This window comes from Macrobrachium nipponense, chromosome 4 (assembly GCF_015104395.2).
Source record: "Macrobrachium nipponense isolate FS-2020 chromosome 4, ASM1510439v2, whole genome shotgun sequence".
NCBI classification, from domain to species: domain Eukaryota; kingdom Metazoa; phylum Arthropoda; class Malacostraca; order Decapoda; family Palaemonidae; genus Macrobrachium; species Macrobrachium nipponense.
Window position 1 is genome coordinate 13,949,263 of NC_061100.1, and position 27,494 is coordinate 13,976,756.

The window sequence follows — 27,494 nt, forward strand, 5'->3', positions numbered from 1 at the left end:
TTTTGTAGCAAAAAAAGCTGTACATTTTTTGTAACCTTTGCACAAATCCTTTAAGCCAACTATATTAGAGTGAGTTTTTCTGCTCAGTGGTCTGGGAAATTATTTAATAGTTAAATAATTATCTATGTACTATGATAACAGTACTTGGGTTTTTATTACTAGAGTAAGGCAGTGGTTGATATCAGTGAAGGAACAACTTATATATTTGTTTTTCTTTTTTAAAGTCTGGAAAGTCTTTAGTTTGTAACTTCTTAAGTGGGGTTTTTAAGAACCTCTCTTTTGTCTTTAAAACTTGCTGATTAGTTGCACCTGTGTAGATATAAAATACTATGGGTGAGAATGAAAATCACTTTTCCTCTTTGAGGTTTTAGTCTTGTGCAACTTATACCAGAGCACAAAATAAAATTCTAAGGTTGCATTCTTTAACTCTTTCTAATGTGATGCTTCATGTTTGATTTTAAAATATTACATATTCTTAGTGGTTGAAGTTTATATACAAGTTTATATACTACGTATTATGTGTGCTTTATATATTCACTGCAGTTTGATTTTTTAGTTTAGAATAATTCCATTACACTTTTTTACAACATAAGTTTTTATTACTAATGTTTAGTCAGTTATTCCTGATGTGCAAGATGGTTCTTTAAGGACGGAAACCATATTTAAATTTGAGTTTTGGTTTTTTAATGACTGAAACATTTTAATTTTGAGTTTTTATCTGATTTTATCATAGCTATTGATAAAAGTGATCAATGCTGTAGTTTTGTCTTTTCAAATGTTACATTCCTGCAGTTTTCATTAGAAATTTGAATGGCATTGCCATTAGTTGGGAAATTAGTTACAAGTGTTCCCTGTGAATTGTTGCTTATTGCACAAAACTTCAAGTAGCTATTAGATGAAATCACAGAATACTCATGAATGTTGTGGATGGTTTGGTTACTAATATTAACATATGAATATCTAATGCAGTATGGAAATTAATAATAATTGTTTTACTGTATGGTATATTCATGTTTATACTGTATATAAATATATATTTAGCTATGCATATTTATTTAGACATAAGTAAAACATCACTATATCAGACTATTGTATCTCGATGTCTTTGTATCAGAAAATACTTCCAAGTAACTTTTGGATAGAGGAACAATGTCCCTACATGTAAAAGTGTTTCGATAGTATTGAAAGAATTTGCAAGCAGTAAAAGAATCCTCCCCCAAACAAGAGTAAATTATGTTTTTGTGTAATTGTTAACAAGTAAATGATTATTTTGTAAAAATAATGTTATGGTGTATGTATTAAGCAAATCTGAAATGAAAAATTCTGATATAACAGGAATTAGTAACCAGATAATGAGGATAGAAATAACTCCAATAAATCTGATGTAGTGAGTTTTACCATGGTATAAAGTTGAGTATAAAGTTATGAATCTCATGTTTTAGTTTTTTGACATTTTATTATTACAGAAATTTTGTATTTGTGTAGTGTAGGGTAATGATAAAGTAAGACTTTTTCTCTTAAAACAGGAAAATAAATAGTTCATGTTTTAAAATGTTATGTGATGTAAATACCATCTTTACAAAAACAGTGTGATGAATTAAGCTCAGAAACATTCAGGCAATGCTCTCATAGGAGGTGTTTTGAGATAGCGTATCATGGCTATATTAGATCTTTATATTGCAAATTAGAAAATACTGTATGTGGTTGGGCTGGACAGTATTTAGCAAAGGTTGTTTTAGAATAATAATGGCTTCTCAATTTTTTAAAAGTAAAACTTTGCCCTCTGAGAGCTGAACTGCTGTTCCTGGCAATAGTAGATGTATGCATGAATGGCTGTGTGGTATGAAAGCTAAGGAGAGGCGTCCATTTTCAGGGGGCACAGCGATCGTCTCTCTGACTTGGACGTGGACATGACCTACTCCTCGCAGTACGTTTAAGAATTGCACCTTATAAGGTGCTCATGTGTCTGAATATGAAACTTCATTATTCTATTATCATTGGTGCTTATTATTTATTAATTTAACTTTTAATTAATTTCTTTTCTTAAATACTTGGTAGTATTTCTGGTTGTTAGTTGGTAGGGAGTGTTAAGCCTTATTTAATCATAAGTGAATGTGGTTCATAAGGAAATGCTCAAGTATAATCCTGCTTTAGGGTACCATATGGGAATAGCACCTATAGTGTGATATCTATATGCACAATAGGCATTAATCAAGGACCTTTTGGAATTTCCCTTTGGTGTGTAGCTGCATTGCTGTCATCTTTTCGTCCATTTTCCTCTTCCGATTGGCTATCCAAGATTTCCATCCACTTCCCTTACTATATTTTTTTGTAAGAATGAAACTTTGATTCAGCATTAATAATCCAAAAGTTTGACTTGGCGATACTAGTACGTAGACTGTTTTATCCTAATGACTTCATGTTGGTCTTGAATAAAATATTTCTTGAAATTGCTGTGGCTGATTAGAAGTGAAGCTTTTCCCCATCCAAAAAGAATGACCAAATTGTTGGCTCGGTATAAACATATTGTTAAACCACAAAATTTACTTCAGGGGGAAATAGCCAGGAACAACTATCAGATGTGATTGGATTGTAAGACTGGGCATTGGGCCTTCTAATGGAATTCATTTGAAATTAAGTAAAAAGAACAAAATAGGCAGACCAACCTAGTTTGTGAGGTATATAAAGATATCTGTGGTACTTGTCTATGGAATTTTACATTGTGCTGTAACCATAGAAATTTCATATCGGGCTAATTTTTCATAACTAAGAAGTTACCGCCTTTTTCAAACGCAGTCCAATACTATAAATTGTATATTTTGAATAGTTGAATGCACATTGATACTGTAAACAGATATACTGTATTGATTTTTTCTTCAAGTTCTGTAACTTCTACTAAAATTAATTAACAAAATTAAGATTTGGATTTGCTCTTGCTGGCTATCTTTTCATTCATAAATAAAGTCTAATACTGTATTTTTTCAGTCTTACATCTAGATATATAGTAATTTATTCTGCACATTGTGCATTTAATCATGTTTCTTTCTAAATTTAGATTTATTGGGTAAATTCTCTCTATGGACTAGAGTTGCCTGTATTATACCTGCCCATCCTATACCATGAATAGCCTGTAATGTGTGCGGGATGAACCAATTTGGAGAAAATTTTGTTTATGGCTTTTATCTGTCATAAGTTGGTAATTGATTGGAGCAGTGTTGATTTACTCAGAAATTGGTTGGGTTCTCTGTAAGTGGATTTTTCTGTTTATTTTGCAACATATAATACAGAATTTCTTCTTTTCTGTGTGTGATGACAGGTAGGGTTTATAAATCCAGTGAGTTTAAAAAAACTGTACCATGATACTAGAAACCTAAATATCTTAAAATTTTGTTGCAAGATAATACTCTTGTAACTGGGGTGTTTTAAGCCTTCCTCCACTTATTTTTTTCTTAATAATTACTTTTGTATTTAAGCAAATGGTATGATTAGGCATGAAATAAAATTAGTATCCTTGAAATTACCAAGATTCAAAATGTTGCAAATGTGCTGTCTTTAGAAATTTTAGTCATTGTGCCACTGATTTTAGGAAATGAAGTTTCATTTTAGTTTACTCCTACATTTTACTAAATATGCTAAGTATTCTTATGTAGTTGAAATTGTGAAAGGCTGTAAAAGGTTGAAATACTTAACTAATGTGCAGTATAGAGAGTTGCAAGTTTATGGAGGAACGACTAAGTTTGTTGTAACCTTACTTCATATATTTAATTACTTTTCAAATTTGTGAATTGATTCTCAGAAATACTGTATATTTAGTTAGTACAACCTTTTATGTAAAAATGCACACACTTGTTGTTTGCAAACCAAATTCCATTAGTGTTATGAAAGCATGCATAGCTTCACCGTAGTGTTCGAGATTTTGTTGAGTTCTAGTTTGTAGATGCATCTCTTGACATTTTATTGCATGTTAAGTTCTTACTAAAAAGTAGCTGCATGACCCTCTTTTCATAGTGCACTGTATATGGTCATTATTTTGTAATTAACCTGACACTAACTTAAGCCTTCCTTTTGTATTCATGGTTGATAAAAGGAAGTAACTGGTATGCAAAAGTTAATGATAGGAAAATTCCATCCTTGTGAAACACGCAACACATGGTTTTTTTATATATATTCCTAATATCACTAAATGTAATTGTAATCTTGAATTCAGCACTATTAATTGTAAGTTTTATTGAATACTTTCTGTCTGTCAGGCACACACCCAGTTTGTCTTCATAGACTTGAATTGTTGTCAATGACAATTGAAATCATCTTTCATAGGAAGTGCAAGATTATAGACAATTTTGTTACCGTTAAGGGTAATAAAAGGAATTATTATCAAAGGAATGTATCATAAGTGTTCATCAAAGGAAAGTGATATATGTCAGGATAAGAGACTATTATATTATTATTAGTACTATTATTACATTTATGAATTTTAGGGTTCTATTGCAAATAATAATGATTTCTTATTAAATAATTAACTGTAATAAAGTATTCTTTAGTCACCAACCAAATTTATATTTATATTACAACAAAAGGCTTATTATATTAGTTAAAAATGCTTATTTCTACTTGTGGGAAGAAACTGAAATTATATGTTTATATGGTTTAGTATATATATATATATATATATATATATATATATATATATATATATATATTATATATATATATGATATATATATAATATATATATATTTATTATATATATTATATATATATATCTATATATATATATATATATATACTATATATATATATATATATATATATATATATATATATATTATATATATATATATATATATATATATATATCTATATATATATATTACTATATATAATATAGATATATATATATATATATATATATATATACATATATATATATATATACATATATATATATATATATATATATATATATATATTATATATATATATTAGACATATATACTATATACAAACATACATATGTATACTATATACACATACATATGTATTATTATTAAAAATATAAAGGACAAATGGCCACAAAGAAAAAGTGAAATAATGGAGTGTTTGCTAGCCTTTCGACACACTACTTTACTATAGTTTTACCACCATGAAGAGACTTCTCTGCCGTGGCGTTTAAAGAGCTCCCCTGCTGCCAATTTTCAAAATGAGAACTTTATACATGTGACAGAGCTTTGAATGTCTTTGAAAAAAACCCTGAGGCTGTAATTATAAGATTATAGGGGTTGTTTTTGATTCCCAGGAATTTTAATCCCCTTATTCCACCCTGTTCTCTCTTCTAAATCTAGTTTTTTATTTTAACATTAACTATTTTAACAGTACTTGTACATTTATCATTATTACAAAATTAGATACTTAAAAGTAGTTATTTAATGCTATAGAAATAGTAGATATAATTCTTGTTCGTTTTTCGAATTACGAACTGAAAAACACTGTTCTTTGTCACCTTATAACAAGGAGTGCTGTCCTTCTTAAGTTTCCAGTGAATGATTTTGTCAGAAAGCGATAGAGAGAGAGAAATCTGTTTGTATACAATTTTTTATTTTCTCACTCATCCAACTTACTCTATGTTATGCTTTTATTTCATATTCCCTTGCTTACCAATTTATTCTTTACCTATTATATTGAGAAATCAAGATATTTGTAGAAAGGGGAAATGCCTACAAACATACCATGACCACTGAAAGTGTCCCTTGGACATGGATTTAAACTCACATGGAACTGTTTGAAATATTGGCAACAGCACCAAAATCTGATTCCGTATTTTCTTATTGCATAAAAAACTTTCTCAATCGTGAACCTATTTATAATTGACTTAGAATTCTGCATAACGAAAAAGATATTTGATTTCTGTAATGGGAGAAATTGTTTTATTTCCCTCTTGTTGTTATATATTTGGTAGTTATACGGAGGTTAAACACACGTGGAGAGGACCCAAAACAGCCCCGCCAGAGAGCTCATTTAATTTTAGTTTGGCTATAGAAGACTGATGAAAACTGTGAAAGTAAGGTTATAAGAAAGCTTTTATAATTGACATATGACATAAAGGTATCACTGAGGATGGGGATTATAAGGAACAGATGCAGCTGGAATCCAACGCAGTTGAAGAATTAGTAGATCTACCAAACAAAGGTAAATCTTTGAGAGGTTTTTTCAAAAGATTAGGCCTAACTGGCTCAGAAGCAGAGAAGTCAATTAAGGATTATACATGGAAGAGAAACACCAAAAAGTGACCTTAGAATGAGTAAGCTGTTTACATATTTATAAAAGTACAGTACTTAATATATTCTCCTTTTGGTAAATAATAAAAATTTTTGCAAAATGAACATTTAAAAAAAATATTAAACATGTAAATGCATAGAAAATGTATACAAGGTAATTAATTTGTAATTAAGTCAGTCATTTTATCTTGAAGATCATTAATGAACATTTTACTAAAACAGGGGTCCAAATAATACATGCCAGGGCTAAAGTTGAAATTAATTGACTCCTTCTGCTTTTGAGTCACTTGAGCCTAATCCTTTGGAAAACCTCTCAAAAGATTAAGCTTTGTTTTGACAGGACCACTAATTCTTCAATAGTGTTTGATTCCAGGTGTATCTGCTCCTTATAATCCCCATCCTCAGGACATCTGTACATCATCTGTCAATTATATGAGCTTTCTTATAACCTAACTTTTATACTTTTGCTAGTAAAGGACCATGTGTCAACAGCCTACCAAGCACTCCATTCTTTCACTTTTCATTGGCGGAATTTACCTTTATTTTAACATTCATCTAGTCCCATATTTTCTTGATTCAGTATGATAATATATATATATATTATATATATATATATATATATATATATATATATTACACACATACTATACACACACATACACACACACACACACACACACACACACACACACACACACACACACACACACACAAACAAATTATACAATATATATACATACAGGCAGTCCTTGCTTATTCATTTGAAGCTATGGCTTTTTGGTTGTTGATTAACTGCTTATTAGTTTACAATATTTCATGAATCTCCTACATTCTTCCAAACTTAGTTGATGGACTAAAAAATAAAGATTAACTTGTTCCATTTATTGAGAAACACACCACATTCATCTCATTCCATATTTTCTTGATTCAGTTTATAGATATGTATATATATATATATATATATATATATATATATATATATATATATATATATATATATACATATACATAAAATACATACATACATACATACATACATACATACACATACATACTACATACTTACAGGCAGTCCCCGCTTATTGGAAGGGTTCCGTTCCGATGGCCTATATATATATAAAATTTCATTGAATACTATGGCTTTTTGGTTGTTGATCAATTGCTTATTAGTTTGACAGTATTTTCTGAGTCTCCTATGTTCTTCCAAATTTAGTTGATAGACAAAAAAACAAAGATTAACTCTTTGTTCCATTTATTGAGAAACAACACCAAGCTGTTCTGTCACTTGTGACCACTTCAAAGTTTATAATTTGGACATAGCATCCTGTTTTTTTGATACACTGTGTGTACAGATATGTAGCATCCACAACTATAATAATTCAATAATACCATAATAATACAATAAATCGTTACAATAGTAATACAATGCAAAATAAACTATTTTAATTTATGTACAGTTATATGTTACAATACAAAAAATGATAATAAAAACATAGTTTACTTTGCAAAAGATAATGAAAACAAAAACCACTTGTTCTGGTGGCAACAAACAAAAAAATTAGAAATGCTGGTAGTATAAGGATTATGGGGTTAGTAAGACTAGAATTATTGGGGGAGAGGGGGTGGGAAAGCGTGTGATTCAATAGATGTTCCCATTTTTATAGTTGTTTCCTATGTTAGCATTGTATGTTGTAGGGCGTCTGTTCAATGTAGATTTGTGCAATAAAATGCAAACATTCTGCTATGATTAATCTATGGCAACTATGTTCTGTGTAGATCTGTATTCTCCGCTAGTTCTTGAGTCATAGGTTGTGGTTATGATGGTTTATGTAGTGTTGGTGGATGGACCCATCATTTCTACTGGCCTGTAGGCATCTTTTTAGTGTTGTGGAAGTTTGAGAAACACGGTTTTTTGGAGGACTGGCACACCGTTCTTAGTACGAGAGAAGCTGTCAGGTGTTTTCCTCTCTTGATGATGTTGGTATGATGGTGATCACCTTTTTCTCTTCCTCAAATATCTCTTTGTATTCAGTTTGATGATAAGTTATGATATTTTTATTGTTGTCACATGGTTTTCTGGTTTCATTGGTGTGGAACTATTCCATTCCTTTTACTTCTTTGGTCAGTATATCTTGAATTCAAGCAGTGTTTTGCGCCATGTGTTGCAGTGGGTTATATCTCATTTAATGTAGGCGTCCACTACCAAACGCTAGTAAGCTGTTTGGCACTCCCCACATGTTAAGACACCTGCCCCAGGTTTGTTGTTTTTGTGTAGATTTTGGTGTTGAGTGTTTGCCCTTCTTATTATGAGGATGTCTAGGAAAGGAAGGGTTTTCTTTCTACTGAATTCTACGGTAAAATTTAGAGAAGAATTCTTCTTGGATTTTTTGGCCAATTTTGTGGCTTCATTTTTATCCTTCTTTGTCATGAAAATGTCATCAATATTCCTCACGTATATGCTTGATTTTTGATGGTCAGTATAAGTTGATTCAACATTGTCTATGTATATGTTAGCAAAAAGGTGTCCGAGTGGGGACCCCATTGCCATGCTTTACACTGTCTAAATAAGTCAACTTTGTATGAGAGGAAAGGGGCCTCTTTAGTGCATGTTTCCAACATTAATGTCCTCTTTGATACTGGTAGTGTTCCATTCTGACGGCGTGATGATAAGTGAAAATCGCCGATAACCAAAAATCTGCAATTTATGGCACCGATAACGAGTTAATGGCACTTCTGTTAGGTATGTATTGGCTCCATAACTTATTATAAATGCCAATAACTGGAAATCGGTGCATTATGCCACCAAAAATTGCAGATTTTCGGCACTAAACAAGCTCCGTAAAACCGGATCGCTGATAACCAAGTCTGCCAATAACCGGGGACTGCCTGTATACAATTAAGTAGTATCTGGCTGATTGTCTCATCTTCTGGCGCGTTTGTTAACAAACACTCTACGTTGAGAGAGATGATGTCTGGTTTTGTGCCGTGGAGTAAATTGAATTCTGTTATCCATTTTATTGAGTATTTTGATGGAAAATATGAAGTTATGATTTCATTGAGTTTCTTTGCTAGTTGGTAGGTGGCCGATGTTATTTGTGTGATTATAGGCCTGATGGGGTTCCTTGTCTTATGCATTTTTATTGTTCCATAGCAATATCCTGGTTTAAAATAACCAACTATATTTGGGAACTTTATCTCAGAATGTATTTTGTTGGCATGTTCTGTAAGGTGTAGAACTTTTGTCTGTAATTCATATGGCTGGTCTTTACTGAGGGATTGGAACTTGCTGGTGTCATTCAAGATGTCTTCAAGTTTTGTGTTGTACTCACTTCTGTCCATCAGCAGCTTTATCTCCTCTTATGTATGATGATGTTGGTGAGTACAATGCAAAACTTGACATCATCTTGAATGACACCAGTACTACATACACCAACTGACGACACAAGAACTTGTAGGGAATACGGATATCATCTACACAGAAAGTAGTTGCCATAGATTAATCATAGCAGAATCTGTTTGCATTTTATTGCACAAACCTACAATGAACAGACAACTTGAAGCAGAATATAATCACTCCCATCTAGCAGATGCCCTAGCTAGTACAGTTGGTAACATGCTGGTCTTGTAATTCTCAGGCTAGCGTTCGCCTTCTTGTCAAGGGGTGAATAGTGAGACTTTGTACTAGTGGTTACTGCCATGAATGATGCCATGGTAGGGGGTTGGTGTTATCTGGCTGACATCCGCCTGAGAGGCAGTAGTTTGGTGGAGGACTGAAACTGCTAACTTTTAACTTTTATACAGCGCTAATATAGGAAACAACTGTAACAACAGCAATACCTTTTAAATCATGCGTTTTCACCCCCCTCCCCCCAACCCTCCCTATCCACTCCTATCCCTGTAATCCTCTGGTTATCGGTGGTCTCAATTAATGGCGATCCAGTTTTATGGCGCTTGTCTAGCGGCATAAAATTGGTGATTTATGGCGCCATAACTTTCCGAGTCCCAGTTACCAGCGCCATAAGGTGCCAATAATAGTCATGGCACCATAACATACCTAAAGGAGGCCCCTTTTACCCGCTATTGACACCATTAACTAGATATTGGCGCCATTAAGCAGATATGGGTGCTATAAGCGCCATAAATCACCAAGTTTCGGTTAATGGTAGTTTTCGCTTATCAGCACCCTGCCGAGAACGAAAGCCCTGCCGATAACCGGGGACCACCTGTACCTGCATTTTCTAATTGTTTTGTTTGTTGCCACCAGAACACGTTTTCGTTTTCATTATCTTTTGCAAATTAAATTATGTTTTTATGAATTTTATTGTATTGTAATGCATATAACCATAAATAAATTAGAATTGTTTATTTCGTACTTACTGTTATTGTAATGATTTATTGTACTGTTATCGGTATCATTGTATTACAGTCGACCCCCCCTATTCGCTGACTCACGATTTACCGAGTCACCTATTCGCTTATTTTTCTATGGGCCCTATTATTCACAGAAAATTCGCTGATTTGCTATATTTTTCACTGAGAAATATTCACAAATTATGTACTGTGTTTTCACATATTTTTCATGGGTAACTGCACTTATGATAAATTTATTAAAATACTCAGGTATAAGCAGTTTTATTTTTTTTTTGTGTTTTAACTATCAAAATAGGCAGTTCTAAGCATTTATAGAGGGCTTTTAGTTCGTGGATTTTAGCTATTCGTTGGGTTTGGTACTCATCCCCCGCAAATTTGTGGGTCTACTGTATTATTGTTTTGGACGCTACATATCCGTCTGCACACTGTATTAAAACAAGAGGATGGTATGTCCTGATTATACACTTTGAAGAAGTCACAGTGCATGCCGGAACGGCTGTGGTATTGTGTTTCTTAGTAAATGGAACAAAGAGATGATCTTTACTTTTTTGCCCATCAACTGAATTTGGAAGAATGTAGAAGATTTGGAAAATATTGTCAAACTAGTAAGAAGTATATATATATTATATATATAATATATATATATATACTATATATATACATATATTATATATATATATAATAATATAATAATATAATATATATATATATATAGTTATATATATATATGTATGTATGTATGTATATATGCGTTATTATATATATATATATATATAATAATATAATATATTTAATTTATTATTTATATATATTATAATATATATATATTATATATTATTATATATATATAATATATATATATTACTATATATATATTATATATATATATATATGTATGTAGTATAATATGTATATATATATATGATATATAATATATATATAGTATATATAGTATATATATATATAGATATATGTATATGTATTATATATATATATGTATATATATGATGTATATGTATATGTATATATATGTATATATGTATATATATATGTATATATATATATATATATATATATATTGATATGTATATGTAGTATATGTAGTATATGTATATATATATATATGTGTGTGTATGTGTATATGTATATGTATGTATATGTACGTATATATGTATATGTATGTGTATATATATACTATATATATATATATTAATATAATAATGCATATATATATATATATATATATATATATATATATATATATATATATATATATATATAAATGCATATATCATATATATATATATATATCATATATATATATATATATATATATATAAATGCATATATATATATATATCTATATATATATATATATATATATATATATATACTAAATGCATATATATATATATATATATATATATATATATATATATATATATATATATATATATATATATATATATATATATATATACACTATAGTATGTATGTATAATGATAGTATAGTACACATTTTACAAGACAAACAATTCAAAGGTGATGTAGGAACATTTTCCTGAGTCCTTCAGAGTTTTCCCAGGCAGTGCTGGCTTGGTCAGTATATATATATATATATATATATATATATATATATATATATATTATATATATTAATAATTGTTATATGTAATGGTAACTCCAGCCACAATGCCCTCTTAACTTCTTGAATTCTTTGTGCTTTTTTTGGATATGCTTGTCACTACAAAGTCTTGAGATCCAAATGCAAGATATCTGAAGATTTAATGATGTCCAGTAGCAGGAAACAATACCGAGTTACCATAATCACAAAAAGACAAGTCAAGTCGGCAACGTGGCCTCTTTTTGATTATGGTAAGCCAGGGTTTGTTTTCCTGCTACTAGATATCATAATTTCTTAATATATGTTGCACGTTAATCTCAAGGCTATGAGTGACAAGTGTATCCAGAAAAGCCCAAAGAATTTGAGAAGTGAAGAGGGTATTGTGGCTATTACAATTATATATATATTATATATATATATATATATATATATATATATATATATATATATATATTATATATATAATGTATATATATATATATGTATATTATATATATGTATATATTATATATAATTATATTATATATATTATATATATATGATAAATTATATTATATATTTATAATTATATTACATATAATAATAATATATAATAATATAATAATAATATCCATTATTATATATAATATATATATATAGCATAATATATATATATCTATACTATATATATATTATATATATCTATTATATATTAATATTATATATAGTATTAATTATATATAATATATATATATATATAAGTAATTATTATAATAATATGATATACCTATATATATATTAGTATATACGAAGTAGGTTTATGTATAAGATGATTTAAGAATTAGTATACCTAAAATTAATTATTAAATATTAATTTAATAGGGTTAATATTAATTAATTACTATATATATGATATATACTATATTCATACTATATATATATATATATATATATATATATAGTAATATAATTATATATTATATAATATATTAATTATATTAATTAATAATATAATATATCAATTATTATATTATTATAATTATATATATTAATTTATATAATATATATACTATTAGTTGGACCCCCAGTGGGGGATGGTTACCACACCCCCTTGTGAGTAGCTAAGATCCTCAAATATTTAAAATCCATCAAAAAATGCTTAGAACTGCCTATTTTGATAGTTAAAGCATAAAAAACCCTCTAAGAATGCCTATACCTGTGGATTTGAGTAGTTTGATCAAAAGAGGTGCATTAGTCACGAAAATTATGTAAAAATACAGTAATCTGTGAATGTTTCTCAGTGAAAAATATTGCAAATAGGCAAATTTTCCACGAATAATGGGTATATATAGTCCATAGAAAAAATACATGAATAGGCATGTCCGCGGATAGGGAGGGTCAACTGTATGCGTGTTTATATTATTACATATATATGTATATTATTTCACAGATACTACCTTCTTATCAAGACTTTGAATCAGTCTATACTTTTTCTCTTCTTGTAAGTTTCTCAGGAATAAGGAAAAATTATTCAATATTTTTATTTATGTACTTTTTCTTTTTCAAGTTAATGGAAAGTACCTTGAATATTTTTTCCTTATTCCATAGAAGCTTGCCAGAAGAGAAAAATAAGTATATACTAGAGTGGTTTAAAGTCTTCATAAGCAGTTAGTATCTGCCTGACAATGCCATTGACTTCAATAGAAATTGTTTGCTTCCATGATGCATTCAACCCCATGTAAACATACGGGTTGTATTCCATCACAAACAATCACTAAGGGGAATGTTGGGTATAAAATACATTTCTTAGGTTAAAATAGAGTGTGGCTTTTAGGTTATTCTTGTACTCTGCTGCATATACTTAATACTTATATTCGCTCTCTTAAAGTTTGTTTTTTGGAAGATTTTTTGCAAGGTTATGTGCTTTAATTACATATGCAAGCTTTGTACATTGCTTGTGGCTTAAATTTATTTATTGCCAGTGAGTAGTACAAGACTGGGTTTGAATTTACAAGTGTGCATTTTTGGGTGACGGTGATTGTTTAAAAATTTTTGTGTTAAAGGTAGCAGCATGCCTTTGCTGTGGGCTATTCTTAGCTGAATTCTTAGTTTGTGTTTTATTTGGCAAGAAGATGTCTGAGCTGGAGGTCAAACACAGAGTGACTTTGTTTAAGCTTTATACAGTTACCAAGTTCTTGCCTAGGCTTCGGGTGTTGAGGGCTTTCTAAGATGCTAACCAATATCCTTGGCTGCATTATCTGCAATATTTGGTGATGGTGTTAGAATAGTATTAACATTGTTAGTTGTAAAAATACTGGAGATGGTTTCAAAAGCATCTTTGTCGACCCTTCCTCCTCAAGATTTTTAGGCCTTAGTGAAAGTTTTGAGAATCATAATTATAGGCATGTGTATGTCACTTTCCTGAAATTTATTTCTGCATATAATGGTTATAGCCTCACAAGTTTGCCTTATTTATATTTTAATATATTACAGTGCATTGTATTATTTTTACCATCTAGACAAAATCTTTACTTCAGGAAATATGCCAATTTTCTTGTACTTCTTATTGACTAAGGCCTATTGGAGATGGGAAGAGATCTTTCTGTTTGAACTGACCAGCATTTGTGTAATGCAGTACTGTGTTTTGATTCCCTTCAGAGCTACCTTACCGGTGGGATTGGATGAGACCTCTCTTAGTGAAGCTAGTCAGGCCTTAGATGAGGCCAATCATAACAGGTATGTTTTTAAAATGCTTAATGCATGTATATAATTGCTTTCATTTCTGGTACTCTGGGTCCTTGTTTATGGACTTTAATCCTTGATTTAAGGCAGATTTTCATTTAGGGTAAATGAAAAGTGGTCCAAAGCTTCTTGAATTACTAACAAATTCCTCTGAGGGTAGGCTTCAACAGATATAGCTCTTCAGGTGATACAACTTAGTTATATGTACTGTTAACATTTCTGGAAGTACAGCAGGTGTACTCCATTTATCATGCTGTTGAGGGATTTGATTCGGCAATAAATATTTTTTCTTTTTGCAATGAATGGTTTTCATTGTAACTTCTTTTATTTTGGCTAACCAGTTGCCAATGTTATTTCCTCAAGAGGTTTTGTTTTCATCTTGAATGTAAGAGCTGTCGATTGTATTTCTTGAAGTGGGTATAATCAATTAGTTTTTATATTGCAAGGTTAAAGATTCAAAGTACTGTAATATGCTAGGAGGTTGGTTAAACGAAAATACTCATCTTTGAATTTTTAAATTGTACTTAGTAGCATCCAATTCACTGGAAATACTGATTTTGGTATTTGAAATTATTGCTTCCCAAGTATGTATATTTAAAGTCATGTACTGCTGTGTCCAACTTTGTACCCTAATAGGTATTTCTTTGCCATGTATCATGCTCCATGTTAGACTTGGGCATTGTAGTTGGCTTCTTTCATGGCTTTGTATGAAGCTGCTCTCTACTTAGACCAAGAACACCACTGTATCACATCTTTTGAATGAGATACTTCAAGTATAGGACTTGAATCCTCCTTCCCAAATGAGTTGGGGTCCTTTAGAGTTAAAGGCTCAAGGGTTCTTGGTTGTTTAGGGTGTGTAATTACGGAATGGTAACCAAACCAGTGTGACAAGTGAGAAGCTTTTCTGATTAAAGTAGGCTAATCTACTTCTGTGCAGTAAACATTGTACTTATCAGTCAGTCTATTTTTTCCCAGCTTATTTTTCTCTTCACATACAAGTATCCTGTTTTTTGAAAGCATGCTTAAGTAAGTTATTGGCCTTTGTTTGGGGTTTATCATATGAATATGAAAATTTTCAATTATGATATAACTGAAAATGAAAGTAGAGAATAAGTGGTTTTGATGAACAGAAAAAGATGACTTCTGGATTCCTGTTTCCTCATCCATAACAGTGATATATTGCATCATATTTGTTGGCCCTTGCATAAGTGAATCTAAATCCATCATCGTCACTTGCTAACATGCTTTACTGTCTAGTGGGAGGTTCCAGTATTAGTAGTATTTACTATTACGTATATATCCATTTTAAAGTCATTGCAGCAGTTGTGCAATTGTCTTTGTGAAAATTATGTTGTGTGAGATGACACCATATGTTTGGACAGCATTCAAATATTAAGTAACTAGGACAGTGTGTGAAATGCAGCCACATAAGCTATTGTAGCCTTCACTTTTCAGTTGTGGCAGGATTTATTATGAAGATTTTGTCAGCCATGGTAAATGGGGTGGTGTTACATAGGTAAATATTTGTATAATTTAAAAATGTTGAAATACTTGGCACTTTTAAATTTTGGTTAAGATCTTTTTAACATTAATTGTTATGTGTATCATGCCAAGAGAGTAGTACCACAAATTTTATAAAGTTGTAACGGCTTATGTTTAGGTAGGTGTGTTGGATTTCACATAATAAAAAGTATAATTTCCCTTAATCCATCCACACTTATGAATAAGACATTCTGCCTTTAAATAGAATTCAGGCTCTCTTGTTTTTATCAGCAAAGCTCTACAGGCAGTCCCCGGTTATCAGCTGGGGTTCTGTTCTCAGCGGGGTGTTGATAACCAAAAACCGCCATTAACTGAAAACTGCGATTTAAGGTGCTTATGAGTGAAGTTTTGGTTAATGGTGCCTCTCTATTAGGTGTGTTATGGCGCCACAACCATATTACAGGCAGTCCCCGAGTTACGACGGGGTTCCTTTCTTGAGACGCGTTGTAAGCCGAAAATCGTCGTAAGTCGGAACATCGTTAAAAATCCTAAGAAAACCTTACTTTTAATGCTTTGGGTGCATTCAAAACTATGTAAACTGCATTTTTATTGCATTTTTCATCAAAGAAACCTTGAAATATTGATTATTTTGCATTTTTGGTGTCATATTTCATCTGCCAGAACAGCGTTGTAGGTGTTGTAACCCTGGAAATAATTTCAGATGAATATAATTGAAAAGCGCCTTAACCTTGGAACGTCATAAGCCGAACCCGTCGTAACCCGGGGACTGCCTGTATTGGTACCTTATGGTGTCGATAACCAAAACTTGGCCTGTTATGGTGCCATAAATTGCCGATTTTATGCCATAAATTGCCGATTTTATGGTGCTAGACAAGTGCCCTAAAACCGGATCTTCATTAACCGAGACTGCCAATAACGGGAGACTGCTTCTATTTTGATTTTATCCGTTAAGTTCAAGAGTTGTATGATGAAGTTATTTTGGCAGCCTTACGTCAAAATATTATATGACTTAAGCTACCATTTGGAGCTTTATGACATTAAAAACTGGTATGAAATCATATTCTGGTACTTATTCATTGAGGCCAAGCCTAATTGTAAACCTGTTGTACTTTTACAGCATGCTGTAAATAAATCTGCTGTTTTCAACTAATTTTTTTTTAATGGCAACCATTCAGCAGCATTTTTTATTAAGGACATTTATATCTCTAATTTATTAAACAGCCTTGTAATGCTTTGCTTGTTCATGATGAGCCAATCTCTCATAGTTAGGCTTAATTCACGTCAGATTCTCTCATCTCTTAAGTTCTGAAGTCTGGATGGTGGAAAAAGAAATTACTGTGGCTAGAAAATCAACCACATGAGTTACAGTCCATGTATGTCACATTTTTTACCCATACCGATTTGTAGGAAAGATGGTGTCATTCTTTCAGAAGTTATGAGCCACAGTACTAGTATAATGGTCTGTTTTATTGATTTCCATTGCTAATCTTCAAGATTTTAGGTGTAAATTTTAAGGATAATTTGGCTTTTGAGAAGCATATTAATATTGCTTTATTTGTTCTGTAGAAAAGTTGATATCTTGTGGAAATGTTTTGGAATTTTTTGGGATATAAGGTTATTATATCTGAGTGTTTTAACTAACTACTTCTTTGTTTGGAGACTCTTCTCCAGTGTGATCGTCTGGTGCTCTTAAACTCTTGATTGGATTGAGTTATGTCATCACTCAAGCTTATTTTACTTTTTCTTACGGTTGACTTTTGGTATAGACATAAACGGAGTGTATTAAGTCAGTTGTATACAAAGTACGTCAACAAACCTCCTTTGCTCTCTTTCTTTGCCTGACCTAGCTGATTCTGCATGCAACCCTAGACAGGCTGTTGTTGCAAACAGTGCAACGACAGTGTGTTGTTTACTAGTGTATCAGGTTTATATTACTCAGTTTTGCTAGTTTTTTTTGGCTACAACTAAAATGTGGTATAAGTAGTTTACTTATACCACGTCTCCAAATGCTTGAGCGAGGAGCTCATTCCTGCTTTCTGCTGATGTCTTCTGAATTCAGGTGTATCAGTTTTATTTTTTATTCCCTCTTTTTTATATTATCATCTCACTCCATAGGCTAATTTTCCAATTGAGTCCTGTTGACTCTGTTGATAAAGAAAAGAAAGTTGATGGGATTTTTTTGATAAAGAAAAGAAAAGTGATGGGAATTTTAAACCAATTCCCTCTCTGATAAGTGTGTTCTTGATAATTGGTCATGATTTTCAGTACTAAAATCTAACATGCGTTTAGCCATCTTAGAAATTGAATTGAACCTAAAAATTTCTTCTTGACTATAAACAAGAATTAATTGGTTGGTTAAAAAATATCAAAGTCTTACTAAATACCAAGTAATTCTGCAAAGTTTGTAAACCAAACAAAACACGACACATTCCATCACGCACAAGGAACTGTTATGCTTCCAGAAATAAAGGTTGAAGAAGAACTACCAGATGACTATTTTTAGAAACTTTACATTTTAGGTAACAGCAATATTCATGATCTTGAACTTTAAAAAAAAAAAAAATAATAAATAAAGGCAAACTACTGCTGTTGAATGTTGCCAAGATTAAAGTAATTGAACAAAACTTCAAAAAATTTGAATTTGGCATGAAGAAGAAGCAAAACCTTGTAATGTACTTAACCCTCTTACGCCGATTGGACGTATTAAACGGTGAGTCAAATGTCTCCCGTATGTCGATTGGACGTATTATATGTCGACTCAAAAAAAAGTTTTTATTTTTAAATTCGCGGAAAAATACTTATAGGCCTATCAGCCAAAAACTTTTGAATCACGCGCCTTGGGGGATGCTAGGAGTTCATGGATCAAGGCATTGTTTTGTTTACAATCGTTATGCAGGCGCGCAAGCGCGAACTTTTTTCTTATCGCACTAAAAAGTATCAGTGACACATCTCAAAATTATTTCGTTATTTCGTCACTTTGACATAATTTTTGCATCATTTTAAATTATCCGTTACATGGAGTATTATATATGAAAATGTGCGCAATTTCATGTAGAATACAACTAAAAATACTCATGATTGTTTCATATAAATAACGATAAGTGCAAAAATTTCAACCTTCGGTCAACTTTGACTACCGAAATGGTTGAAAAACGCAATTGTAAGCTAAAACACTTATATTCTAGTAATATTCAATCATTTGTCTTCATTTTGCCACAAATTGGACATCTCTAGCACAATATTTCGATTTATGGTGAATTTATGAAAAAACTTTATCCTTGTCCGCACGGTAACTCTTCCGATAAATTTTTTCGTGCGATTGTCGTAATGTTTGCACCATTTTAAATTTGCCGTTGCATAAAGTTTTATATATGGAAATGTGCGCAATTTCATGCACAATACAACTAAAAACAACCCATGGTTGTAGCTTTTATCAGTTTTGAAATATTTTCATATATATAACGAAAAGTGCAAAAACTTCAACCTTCGGTCAACTTTGACTCTACCGAAATGGTCGAAAAACGCAATTGTAAGCTAAAACTCTTATATTCTAGTAATAAATTCAGTCATTTACCTTCATTTTTTGCAATGAATTTGGAAGTCGGTCTTTAGCACAATATTTTACGATTTATGGTGAATTTATAAAAAAAAAACATCCTCGCGGGTAACCTGCTTACGAAAAAAATCAAGAAATTTTGTTTTTTCGTGCAATTGTCGTAATGTTTGCACCATTTAAAATTAGCCGTTACATAAAGTTTTATATATGAAAATATGCACAATTTCATGTAGAATACAACAAAAAAATGATTGAAGGTTGTAGCTTTTCTCTTTTTCGAAATACATATTTGCATATAAATCACGATAAATAGAAAAAAAACCACGTTCGGTCAATTTTGACTCTACAGAAATAGTAAAAAAACGCAATTGTAAGCTAAAACTCTTACAATCTAGTAATATACAGTCATTTATCTTCATTTTAAAACAAAGTCGAAGGTGCTAGATTTATGGTGAATTTAAAAAAAAAAAAACTTCCCTCCGCGCACCGATTCGCGCCGCAAACCTCCGAAATGCGTACGTTCTCATTCTCCTAATATTAGCTCCTTTTCTTTTTATAGAGTTTCAAATATATGAAAATGTGCGCAAATTCATGAAGAATACAAAAAAAAATATTTGAGGTTGTAGCTTTTCTCACTTTTTTGCAATATTTGTATATAAAAAAATATATATATATATAAAAATGTCGACATTCGGTCAAATTTAACTCGTCCGAAATGGTCGAAAACTGCAATTGTAAGCTAAAACTCTTACAGTATCGTAATATTCAATCATTTGTCTTCATTTTGAAAAAAAATGGAAGTCTCTAGAACAATATTTAGATTTATGGTGAATTAAAAAAAAAATTTTTTTTACGTCCGCGCATTATGAATTCATGCATTATTTTGTAATAATATTTTTTCTGTGTTGCTCTGATTGTTTTACAATGTGTTATATATCAAAATGATCGCAATTTAGTATACAATACAATGAAAAAAAAGTAACTAGTTAGCTTTAACCGTTTTTCGCACAGCTCGATTTGAATACAATTATGTATGAATTTTTTTTTTTTGCTACCATATATCGCATTATTTATATATGGTAATGATATTTTTTTAAATTTCTGATGGTTGCATACTAAACTTCAGGCAATGACAAAAAAAGAGCCAAAAATGAACTCTTAATCTTGAAAACTAAGCGTGCTGTGATTTTTTGAAAAAATTATTTTTTCCGCTTCGGCGCTCACTCCAAACCCGCCTTGGCATACGGGAAACGTTTTGGTTTTTAGGGCTTAGGCGTAAAAGGGTTAAGGCTAAGAGGGTTAAAAACCCTACTGTACTTAAAAACCCTAACAACTTTGCATCCATGAGAGGCGTTGATAATAGCAACGAAGTGCTGGAATGTGCCACTGATATGCTTGTGTGAGGCAGGTATGGCTTTTAAAAGACATTGTTGGACGAGACATGATCCTTTATCATTAAAAATAAAGCACTGGATTAACTTGAAGACTGTGCATCCAATTTCATATGTGCAGCAGGAATTGGAACAAGGTTGGCATATTAGAATTAAGGTTCTTCATGTCTAACACTCATGTTTTACTTTCGGCACTAATCAGACAAATCAAAACAGGAACAACTGGTACGGCTGAGCAGACATTTATCACCAACAAGCTCAGCACAAAGTTTGTCTCTATGTTGACCATATTGACATTAGAAGACTTACATGAACTGAGAGAAATTCAAATGTCAGTATGAAAAAGCAAGGTTTGCCTAACAAAACTGTAAGACAAAAATGGATAAACCATACAATCCAGACATACAAAAACACTTACACTTCAATGCCTTATACAGTGGTACCTCAAGATACGAAATTATATTCCGAGGCGGCCTTCGTATCATGAGCTTTTTGTATCTTGGACCGCATTTTACATGTAAAATGGCTAATCCGTTCCAAGCCCTCCAAAAACACCCCAGTAAATTTCGTAATAAAGCTAAATTGACCTATAAACAATGAAATACTACAACAATTTGGACCATCCAATACTTAACTTAATACGTACTCCTAATATACTGTAAATAAAAGTGTATTAGTGTGCATGGTATACAAGAAATACTGTACGTACATACGTACGTATGTAGTAAAATGTGGAAGCTTACCTTTCGAGTGAGGCTTTCTCCGAAAGTGGCGACAGAGGAGGAGGACAAACGGCAGATACATACGTACACTTAACTTTACGAAACAAAAAAAAATGTAAGGAAAACATACATGAACTAAACTTTACGAAACACATTAACAAAACTGTAACACTTAACTTTACAAAAAACTAAATTAAATTTTTTTTGTCTTTGATTTTTACATTTTTTATTTTTTTTATTTTTTTTTTTATACTTAATAAAACGTTTTTTTTTATTTTTTATTTTTCTTTTTTAACCAAAATTTCAACTTCTTTACTACTTTCAGCTTTCTGTTTTTCAGTAGTATCACTTGGTTCTTCCTTTTTGCTTACTACTCCTACTAAAGGCCTCTTTAAAAAGTAACTATCCAAGGAAGATTGCTTCTGCTTACTTTTAACAATGTTCCTGAAACGACTCAGGCAAACGTCATCTAACTGTGCAAGCATACGACCTGTGTAACCCTTTTCGGGGGGTGTCTTTTCTATGAATGATTGCACCCTATGAAAAGCAGCTAGAGAGCATCCTTAATTTCTGCCATTGTCATAGAGTCGTCGTCCTCCTCCTCGCCGCTGCTAGAGAACTCCTCTTGAACGACGTTATGTTGCATGGCCTCCAACTCAGGTCATCTGTTGTAAACTCCTCTTGGTGCTCCTCGAGAAGGTCATTGATGTCGTCCTCGTCGACGACCAACTTGCCGAGTGCAACGATCTCGTCAAGATCTGGTTGCGAAAACAGTTTCAGGATCGTCAACTGTTTCTGAATCTGCAGCACCAGCTTCGCCCACGTTGAATCCCTCGAAGTCTCGGGCAGATACGGCATCAGGCAGAGTTTCCTCCACGAGGAATTCAAGGTTTGTTTCCTCGAAACCTCCTGCCAAGCTTGTTGGTCGATGAGTTGGATGCATATACGTATTCGAAATGCTCCTTCCAAAATTCACGCAAGGTGAGGTTTGTGGTATCGGTGATGTCGAAACATCTCTTGAAAAGATGTTTCGTATACAGCTTCTTGAAGTTCGATATCACTTGCTGGTCCATGGGCTGGAGGAGAGGGGTGGTGTTAGGCGGAAGATAAGAACCAGGAACTGCCTGACCAGGAGTCAGCCTGGAGTCTCACCCTTACGATGGCTGTTGCAGAAGCCGGAGTGAGCAGTAGGTTCTATCTCTACGACGGTTGCTGCAGATGCCGAAGTAAAGCCGTTCACCTGTAGTCCCCTAGGGCTATACCACTGCCTCTGCTCCTCACGGCAGAAATGCCGTGAGGAGCAGGGTAGTGGTTAACCAGGGACTTACGGTTGAACGCCTTACTTCGAAGTGAGGGGCCCTCCCCTGCAGTAGGTTTATCTCTACGAGGTTGCTGCAAGGCGAAGAAAGGAAAAGGGTTCACCTGTAGTTTTTTTTTTCCCCGCCTAGGGCTACCCTGCCCTCTGCCCCTCCACACCGGAGAAATGCCGTGAGGAGCAGAGGCAGTGGTAGCCCTAGGGACTACAGGTGAATGCCTTACTTCAGCATCTGCAGCAACCGTCGTAGAGATAGAACCTACTGCAGGGGAGGCCATCACTCCGGCTTCTGCGACAGCCATCGTAAGGGTGAGACTCCAGGCTGACTCCTGGTCAGGCAGTTCCTGGTTTTCCAGAGATGTAACCGGTGATGTCTGCTGAAAGTTCATCCTCGGCTGACAGAGGTGATGTCGAAGAAGAATCGTGGACTGGAGATGGGCAATGGGCTGTGTTACGCTCCATGCCTGTTGGAGGATCTCCTTTAGGAGTATCCTTGATAAGGTTAGTTTCGGACGCCGGCACTAGCTCGGGGCCAGGCGCAAAGGTCAGTGTTTGTGGTGGCTCTATGTCCAGGCTGGACGGACCATGGCACTGCTCAGTGCTGCAAAGAGGCACTGGCAGAGAGTGGAGGTCAGATGGACCTGGGACGGGTGCCGGAGGTGCCATACCTCTCAGTGTGCCCGTGGTTATGATTGACAGTGTCCGCTGCTCTTTGCTTGCTAGGGCACCCAGGCCAATTAGTGGAGTGCCCTATTACGTTGCAGGTTTTGCAGCGGAACTGGGAATGATCAATATCCCTCCTTGGTGAAGGGGGAGACTGTTGGTGGCCGTACTTCCAATCAACCCCTGGTTGATTGGAGATGAGAAGGGGACTTCAAATCTTGCCCCAGTAGGAGGTCGTAACCTCCTGGAATGTAGCTTGCTACTGCAAGAGTACATACTCTGGAAAGGTGAGGTCTTGTGACTCAATTGGACAGTCAGAAGGATCAGCTTGATATGGTTGATACCTTCAATGGTGATTAGTTGACATCTATCAATGTTAGCCCTGTGGGGAATCCAATCTTCCTGTATTAGGGAGATTTGAGTGCCACAGTCGTCAAAGGCTCTGACATGGCTTGGAGGATAATGGATTTGGAGGGGTGCGACAATGATAGGGTCCTTAGCCGGGGGTCCCAATGAAGATGAATTGGTGACGGCCATTGCAATGGCAGGAATATTGTGATAGAACCTTCTTAACAACTTCTTCCTTGGGACTGGATGATGGAGCCGAGATGGCACCATAGGTTGCAAATCTGTGGGGTCATCAAGGCGTGCAGTGTGCTCTGGCACAGGTGAAGTCTTCTCTGGAAGTGATCAGCGGCACTTATGGAGGCGTTCCTTGGTTGAGTATTCTGGTAGGGGTAATAATCCTTATGCATGGGCATTCCATAATGGCGGATACGGAGGTAAATGGCTACCTGTACGTCATGTACAGGTGCAGTGGCACTTATGAAGGCGTTCCTTGGACAGCACTAGTAGAGTGCTGGTATAGCGGCACTTATGTAGGCATTCCTTGGTTGAGTGTTCCGGAAGGATAAGAATCCTTTGGCATGGAAACACTAACGAATGGGCGTTACGTAATGGCGGATACACATTTGAATGGCTACCTGAACGTCCTGTACAGGTGCAATGGCACTTAAGAAGGCGTTCCTTGGACAGCACTGGTAGCGTGCTGGTGTGTCCCGTGGGATGACGTTAAATGCAGTATACTAAGGGATACTGAAGGGAAAATGGCACTCTGTTCATGGCAGAGTGTAACGGTGGAGGAGAGAAAGTAAAAGGAGGGAGTACTTCAGCAGCCAGTTGATGGACAGTGCCGCAGATTAGTTGCACTGTAAAATTATAGGGCCTGACATGCACTGGTGGTGGACAGCCCTAGACTGGTAGCGGCTTCCTTGTATGGAAGTAGTAATGGCATTGCATTGGCACTATGTGCAATTGGTGCTTACAGTATATGCAAGTCTTTTGTAATAAAAGTGAATTACACCACTCGGGCAACGACAGGTAGCAGTAAATTAAAAGGTGCTCAGTCCTTGGCTGAAGTACTCGGTAAAGGGAATAAGGCTTACAGGACTGCAATGGACACGGGCGCATATATACCACGCTCAGTGTGAATGAAAGTCTCAAGAGAATAAATGTCAGTGATGCATGATGCATGCATAATGGTAATAAATGTAGTACTCTTGGCTTTTTGGATAATGGGTTCTCTCTCTCTCTCTCTCTCTCTCTCTCTCTCTGAGAGTGTAACAAAAATGACAAACTCCTTTGTATTTATTTGAACTAATGATCTTAGTTTACTATGACGCAACTGGCGTTGAATAATTTCTTTACGTTAAGTCTTGTTGAAAGAATTGCTTTTGAGTAAGTTTTATGGTTACAAGAATGCACTAACGATGAACGATTCTTACGTTACTGGTAAATGGATTTGCGCTAGAACGATTAGTAATTTACAACACGTTTACGTTAACAATTCCTTTAATGTAATTTATGAAGATTTGCGTTTACTTTACGTAAGGTACCTAGCTCCCTATGACATGTGAAATGGCAGTAAGGGTTTTAAGATGTTAGCAAACATTTTTAAATGAGGTTACGTTAAGTATGAAGTAAAATGAAAACTTTCGCTCGGCGAGTGGGTGAGCGATGCTAAGTGAGAGGTGTGTGTTGGCGAAGGAGACAAAGTGTCCTTGAAATCAGCTGATTGCTGTAAAAGAGCACGCATTTACAACACAACAAAATTATATGTATACATATATATATATATATATATATATATATACAGTGGACCCCCCGTATTCGCGTTCTCCAGATTCACGGACTCACACATTCGCAGATTTCTCTGGGGAATGTTTCCCCGCATTATTCGCGGAAAATTCGCAGCATTCGCGGTATTTTTCTATGAATAAATATCCACAAATTCCTGGTTTTTTTTGATGAATTTCATCATATAAAATGCACTTTTGTGATGTAAAACTATTAAAAAAACCAAGTATGTGAAAATTTTTAGTGGTTTTTCTTGAGTTTTAACTAACAAAATAGGCTGTTTTTTAGCATTTTCATAGGGGTTCCATACATTCGCGGGTTCTAACTATTCACGGGTGGGGGGGGGTCTGGTACGCATCCCCCCGCGAATACGGGGGGACTACTGTATATATATATATATTACAGTGGTACTTCGACATACGGAAGGCTCAACTTACGAAAAACTCGAGATATGAAAGCAAATACGAAGATTTTTTTGCTCTACATACGAAAATTGTTCAAGATACGAAAGGTTGTTGCTGTAAGGTCCTGAGATTCGCCTGGACCACCAATAACAATTTTAAAACTCGTGCACCGCCAACTTAGTAGACTCGCCACCATCCTCCCACTCTCCCATTGGTTCCTGCTGCTAGTCACCGCCATAAGATCCTGCTCTCCTATTGGTCAGCATCTCTCCCATGATCCCATCATGCATCGTACATAGCGGCGTGCTTTTTTGGCCACTTGGCGGCATCATCGGCATCGTAAGCACGTGGAATTCGTTTGTTCTATACAATTTCATTTATCAACGTAAATTCGTTAGTGATTTCGTCGTAGTACTACTTTATCGTGTTGTGTGAGAACTTTACTTCATACGTATACGTACTACATAACTTAATTACGTACAGTATATATGTAGTCATGGGTCCCACCCAAAGAAGTTGAAGTGGAAAGAAGAGGATGCTTTCTTTGGAGACAAAAATGGAGATAATAAAAAATTATGAAGCTGGCATGCGATTGAGTGTGATCGCCAAGGAATACAGCGGAAATCCGTCGACAATAGGCACCATCCTTAAGCAGAAGGATGCCATCAAAGCAGCTACACCTTCCAAGGGCGTGACTATTTTGTCTAGCAAGAGGAGCCTTGTGCACGATGAGATGGAACGGCTGCTTCTTGTCTGGATAAAAGGCAAAGAAATCGCTGGCGATACGATAACGGAGACGGCAATCTGCCACAA

At 33.8% G+C, this 27,494-nt stretch overlaps 1 protein-coding gene across 1 annotated transcript in view; it reads left to right on the top strand.

Annotated features, from left to right (window-relative positions):
- The window catches only part of LOC135210722 (mitogen-activated protein kinase kinase kinase kinase 3-like), a 365,691-nt gene that overhangs the window by 231,044 nt on the left and 107,153 nt on the right, over positions 1 to 27,494 (top strand). Inside the window, 2 exon segments of the mRNA XM_064243517.1 lie at positions 1,874 to 1,927; positions 14,908 to 14,985. Coding sequence (XP_064099587.1) covers positions 1,874 to 1,927; positions 14,908 to 14,985 — 132 coding nt within the window.